The 6,655-nt window shown below is 53.1% G+C and overlaps 1 protein-coding gene across 1 annotated transcript; it reads right to left on the reverse strand.

The window, feature by feature from the left end:
* Window positions 1–2,675: 2,675 nt before the first annotated feature.
* Window positions 2,676–5,850, reverse strand: LOC119295713 (scarecrow-like protein 34). The gene has a single exon (XM_037574162.1). It carries the CDS (start codon window positions 5,556–5,558, stop codon window positions 3,135–3,137), a length of 2,424 nt encoding a protein of 807 aa, XP_037430059.1. The 5' UTR covers window positions 5,559–5,850; the 3' UTR covers window positions 2,676–3,134.
* Between the last annotated feature and the right edge of the window lie 805 nt (window positions 5,851–6,655).

Below are 6,655 nucleotides of genomic sequence, written 5' to 3' on the forward strand. Positions count from 1 at the left end.
GAGTTGTGGACCGCGTCTTCTCGGCCGCGCGGGCAGCGAGTTGGCGGTGGATGTGGGCGCCACCTGGAGGGATCCCCTGCTGCTCTCCTTCGCCAGATTTGAAGATGACGCCCCCGTGCTGCTGCTTCCTCCTCGTCAATCCGGCCGGATCCGGTGGCGGACTGCGCAGATGTGGGGTTTGGGATCTCTGGATCGGAGTAATTTCTTGGCCGGCTGCGGCGGCCACGACGCCGGCGGCGCCCCAGGCGTTGTTTCCTTCTTGAAGGCGGCTTCGAGATCCAGCTCCCCCCCCTCGTCCTCCCCCTGCACCCGGGTGAAAACCCACAACTTTGGTTGGGCGGCGGCGGTGCCCGGCTCCGTCACCTTCTTGAAGGCGCCGGTTTGGGTCCGCGGGGAGGTGGGACAGCTGCAGCGCGTTCTTGACGTTCCTGATGGCGGCGGTTCTCTTTAGTGGTGTCGTTTCGCCATGGCGGTCGGCTGGTCCGGCTCTCGTGGTGATTGTGGTGCCCAACTCTTCGCCGTGTCTTCCTGGGGTGCTCCCGTCCCGTTCAGATAGGCTGGAGGTGGAGCGGCTTCATCTTGCACGGAGCTTCGGTGGAGATGTCAAGTCATGCCTGACCGACAGGTGCTACGCTTTATCATGCCTGGTCGGCAGGTGCTACGCACGACAGATCTTCCAAAGACTTCAAGCTGTGTCGGCTGGTGGTACTTGGCAGCATGGTGCTGAGGTGTATCAGTGGCGATCGCGACGTCCTCAGATGTTTGCGCGCAGGGAGGAGGTGCCGTTGGGCGCCGTGGTGGCGTCGACGATAGCTGGACCAAGCAAGGTTGATGCAGTAGTACAATTCTGAAGATGGAGCGGTGGAAGTTGGTGGCGGCGGCCTCTGAGTGCACGCCGGACCGGTGAGACCCATGCCCGGCAGGCGTCCTGGATGGGATCTCAGGTCTTAGATGTTAGGTTTGGCTGTGATACCTGTTTGGTATTAGGCCCAGGCTATCTGCGCCCCTTCATCAACTGGATAGAGTGGCTTAGACGGCAGCTTTAGTCTGACTGTTGTATTACTTTGTAAGGTCTTGTGAGAATAATTAATAAAGTGGCCGTATGCATCACCCAGATGCAGAGGCCGGGGGTCATCCTCCTTTTCTAAAAAAAAGGGAGCCATTCATTTGATCTCTTGTACTAATGAAAATATGCAATAGAGGAACCTATTGCCTTCCTCAAAAAGATAATAAAAACAGAAACCTGAGAGCAACATACTAAATCATGCATGCACACAAATCAGACGCACAAAAAAGATGCACACACCGAACACCGAGCAACTCTTTTTACCTTTTCCTTTTTGGTTTATCTTGTATTCTTATCTGAAACACATAACCGAACCTTGGTCTCTTGGTGCTACCACATTTCTGACTTGGTTGCATACCTCTGCTTCCGAACGAGGGAACCCTGCAGAGCACTGTACATGTTAACATGATGATGCTTCAAAAGTCATAGCAAGAGATGGACCAAACTGCTCTACCTACTCCAACCGATCGTGGGTTAGCCTTGTAACAAAGCTATCCATGCTTAGCCCGGCGTGTTTCCACCGCTACGCGCATCGACTTAAAATAAGTGGCAACTCAAACCTGCAAAAGCACATAAATAACCCACACAAAAGCAATGAGCATCTATCTAACCTCTGAACCATATCACCATTTAATTACCCCGCAGACTAACCCTGCGGGCTTGCTTTCGGAACTAGAGATTGACCAACTATTAACGAACAATATAGTTAACGGATTTTAACCCATGGACTTCTTCTCAGCTTTTCGTTTAACCCATGGACTTGTACTCATTCAGCTGTCATCGTCGATGACTATTTATCTATCACTGCCAACTTGGATGAAGTTGTATGATCACGGATTTCTTCACAAGACATCATCGATGTCAACTTCATATGAAGTAGTACCAGCATCTTCTGACCTCTTTTAGCTAAACATATAAATGGTTGAAATACATAATTCTAGCTGTAAACTAACCTATAGCTGGAAGAAACTAACTAGAAAAAGTGAAACATGGGAGGAACCTGCTGTCAGTTTTAAAGAAGCTGTGTTTTTTTTAAAAAAAATTTAGGGGTAAGAAGAAGCTGAATTGGCCATTCTCCATAGAAATCATACCAATTCTAGCTACATGGGCATTGGGCCGTTTGGAACACAAGGAAAAACTTCATCTTCGAAGGCCTCCAACCAAATCTCTAAAGAGCCAAGAGGAAAACTAAGCTTTCTTCTGCTTCCTCTATGTACAGCTCGTTCTTTTTTATTAAAAATAATAAGATCATGCAATAGGAAAACCTACAGCCAAAAGCTGAAACCTGAGAGGAACATCTTTAACCATGCATGCACACAAATCAGACACACACACGTAAAAAAAAATGCTCACATGGAGTGCAACTCTCTTGCTCAACCAACACATGTTTACTCTTTCCAGGCACAAGGAAAGCCTCTCAAGCAATTTGATGATAGTACAAACAGAAAGTGAAGGCACACATCTTCAACAAATATATTTTTTTAACTTTAAATATACAAATCGTGACGCTGAAGAAAATTATCTAGCACAAACAGAAACCTGTGGGAAACATCTTCAATCATGCATGTACACAAGTCACAAACGTAAAAGATGCACACATAAAACAATGTAAGCGACCAATGCAACTTTATTGCTGAATCAAGCATCTGTTTTACCTTCCACAAAGAAATTCGATGATACAACAGAAACTGAAGTTCATAAGACACAAAGCATAAAATCAACTGCTGTGATCTGTTAAATCGCTTGTCACCTACAAGAGAAAGAGCATACAGCCATACACTAGGAAAGGAAGATCAGGGTTCTCATTTCGTTGTGCATTATCGCAGCTACACAGCATGTCCGCAACTACACCTAAATCCTGTGCATCTCTAAGCATCTAAACATTACAAGACACTACTCTGCGTCCCTACATATTTCTACCATAAAAGTTCCGCCCCCTGTCCAAGCCATCCTGTAATGAACCAAATCTGCCGGGGCAAGATTTCTGTTGGTTTCGTAATAGCATGGGCGTGTGTTAAACACCATTACCTTCTTTATCTGCACTCTGAAATGAAGTGAAGAAAAGCAGCTAAAATTTGGAGTTATCATGGTCACCAGCTACCCATGTCGACATGGCATAGAGAACCCGCCCTTTCCACCCCTGCAGCAACCAACGGTTATCCACGTCGATGAGAAAGTCCTTGTGGTAGAGGCTCTTAACCTTATCCTTCACAAGCTTAACAACAGCCGAGCTCAATGGCACCTGCCTCAGCCCAGCCCGGTGGCCCCGGACCTGCCATTGCTTATAAGTCTCAGGCCGATCCACCCGATCTGCACCCTCGCAGGCAATGACATTCAGGGCACACGGGCCAAAGATATCCCGCTCAATGAGCAGCCGGTCGTCATTGTCACGGGGGATGGTCGCATCCAGCATGTCGAATTGCGCCGAATAGGTGAAGAGTGCCTCCCGGAATCGTGTCACGAAGAAAGGCGCGCTATAGGTTCCATTCACAACGCAGTCAATGAACACATCAGGCCGCATGTTGCGAATGTTGCTAAGGACCATGTCTCTGGGGCTCGGGATGTCCTGCCTGTCCATGATAACACTTTCGTCCATCAAGTTGCTGAAACCACACTGGCTGGTGACGATGAGCACCTCATCTGGGTCGATATTTAGGTCCTCCGCATGGACGGTTTCCAACTTTGCGGGTATACCATGGTACTTGAATGGCACGCCAAACTCTTGGGCACATTTGCTGAGCCGACGGCCTGTCTCCTCAATCTGGAAGGCTGGGCGGAACCCAGGCTGAGGGACGTCAATGCCAGTGATCCTCACCTCCGGCGGCCCACCTTCCCTTTCCGCTAGCATCTGTAGCAAACCTGGCCACTGGAATCCATATTCCACATTGTAATCCACGATGTGCAAGCGGCTCTTCCCGACCATGGCATCCATGATGATCTTGCCAACAAAAATAAAATTCACCTTCCTGAAACTGCTGGCTGCCATGTAGAGCTTGTAGGCCCTGAGGAACTCTCCGACCGAGGTGCTCTTCGCCACGAGCGACTGATACACATGGCTGCCCGTGCCTGCAAGGCGCGCTTCCAGTCCCTCGGCGAAACAATACGCCAGCCTCTGTGTGGCATCCCCCTTAGGTGATGAGTGTTGCTTAATCTGCCTGAGTAGCTCGTTCGACCCCCGGTGATCGCCCGTGGCCACCGCCTGCGCACAGTGGATGAGCATGGTGCGGAGGTCGACCTCGCTTGCACCCCGCCTCCCCCGCGCTGCCTTGCCGGTGCCCTTCCTGTGGTTCTTCTCGGCCTCGGTGCCCATTGCTATGTGCAGATCCTCTATCCCCTTCATGATGATGTCGTGGCCGTGAAGCATTATTTCCTCCACCATCTCGCCTACCCCAGATTCCTCCTGTTCCGGCATCATCAGCTTGCTTCTCCTGCCAGCCTCCGCCTCCAAGTCTTCCACGCCATGCCTGTTCTTGCGGCCCCGGCCATTACTGAACATCAACATTCTGAGTCTATCCACCTCCTCCTTCTTCAATTGGTCACAGGTGAAGTCGCGCAGTGCCGGCCTGTTGGAAATGGCGTCGAGGGTGTTGTTGGTGGGCAAGAATTTGTTGGCCTCCTCCATGCCCTTGCGAAACGCCATGTTGAGCATGTCCATGTCACCGTCAGCCTGGCCACTGAAGAAGGCCGAGGCCGGGGTGCCTGGGCCACCTCGGCAAACGGGCGGAGTAGCCGGCTTGGCCGCCTTCTCCGTGCCATTGTTCGACAAGGTCTTGGCGGCGCTACTATTCGAGAAGGCCGCAAAGCTCTGAATGCCCGTGCCGCGGCCGTTCTGGCCAGCGGGGGCGACGAAATGGTCGTTGTTGCCCTTGGAGAGCGCCGGAGCGTGCCCGAAGTATCCCGCGGTGGGCGTGCAGACGCCGGAAAAGAGGAGGTTGTTGGCATCGTCGACGGGGAAGCCCAAGCCGATATATGGCCGGGACTGGAGGGGCTGGGAGAGATCGATTCGCTCGTAAGGCCAGGTGGGATTGGCGGGGCCGAAGCCGCCGGGTGAGGAGGAACAGGAGGTGGAGTTGGCGGTGTTGGTGGCGGAGTGGGAGGAGGAGGTCGATTTGGCGGTGTTTGTGGCAGAGTCGGAGCAGGAGGAGGTCGATCTGGCGGTGGCAGAGTCGGAGGAGAAGGTGGAGCTGGCGACGGTGGTGTTGGCGGAGTCGTCGGTGGATGGGGTGGTGTTGGAGTCGGAGATGATCTGGGCGAAGCGGTGCTGCGCGGAGAGGATGGCGGGGTGGTCGGGATACTGGTAGAAGAACTTGTCGTCGATGTCCTCCTCCATGAGCATGCGCGAGATGAAGTCGAGGTCGTCGGAGGCGGGGGCGAAGGGGGCGCGCGGGGGCGACGGCGTTGGCGGCAGGTCGAGGAAGAGCGACGGGGAGAAGGGCTCCGCGTCGGCGAGGAAGTCCCCCGCCCGCAGGAACTCGTCCGGCGTGGCGGCCATGTCCCAGGCCCAGGCCCAGGCGTTTGGCGTATATGGACGGAGGCGCGATAGCAACAGTGACTAGTGATGTTTTGTGGTGGGGGGCATGGGTGGAGGGTGAGCTGGGCTATAAAATGGAATGAGGGAGTGGTTTGAGCTTGGGGTCCAAGCAAATCAAACACCGCGAGGACGAGGAGAGCTCCGGCGTGCGGCGGAAGGTCGGGGAAGGTTCCGGGAAGGAGGCTGAGATGCAGATGCAGATGCGACTGCGGCGCGCGGCGACGACAGGGGGAAGGGATGGGACGAGGACGAGGACGACGCTCGCTCGTAGAAAGTCGTAGTGGCCCCCCTGGTGGTGTTGGCGTCAAAGCCGCACGGGCACGTCCTTGGCTTTCATCTGGGCCGTTGGATCCACGAGCCCGCAAGGTTGAACTGGTCAACATCCATCAGGGGAGCACACACTGTGCATTTATGTGGGATCCTATACACCCGCTGTTGTCAACTGGGTCTCTATCGTCGCGCCATGTTAGCGATGGAGACATCGAGGAGAGGGGACATGGTCGGCGAGATAGTACTTGAAAAAGCTTTGCAATGAGTACGAGCAACCAGAAATAGCATCCATCCCCATACCGAATCCAGTAGATCATCATCAGCTGACCGACCCAAACGAACGTGAAATGTGTTCGTCTTTTATCTGGTTGGGTGATTAAATGGACGTCCGTCTCATGTTCGTCATTTCATGGTCCATGATACACGGGGTGATTCATTTGGTCCGCTCTGACCGTTTGTGTGATCAATTTATTATTTTGGTCATTTCATACAATCTTGATTAGAATAAACAAAAAAGTCACATGTTTTACATTCAAATAAATAAAAAAGGGACTGATCTGCGCCGGCGCGCCGGCCCAACGATTCGGCCGGTCGCGCGCAGGCCGTCAGATCCGATTACGTTAGACCATCGTCAGATCTAGGTAAACACGGTTCGTCCCAGCTCCCTTCTTCCTCTCGCAGGACCCTTATCTTCCTCCCCGCATCTCGCGCACGCACCCTCCTGCATCTCACGCGGCTTGGCGGGGCGGGGGCCGCGCTCTCCTCCTACCCGCCTCCCTCCAGGTCGC

This window comes from Triticum dicoccoides, chromosome 4B (genome assembly GCF_002162155.2).
Source record: "Triticum dicoccoides isolate Atlit2015 ecotype Zavitan chromosome 4B, WEW_v2.0, whole genome shotgun sequence".
In the NCBI taxonomy this organism is placed as follows: domain Eukaryota; kingdom Viridiplantae; phylum Streptophyta; class Magnoliopsida; order Poales; family Poaceae; genus Triticum; species Triticum dicoccoides.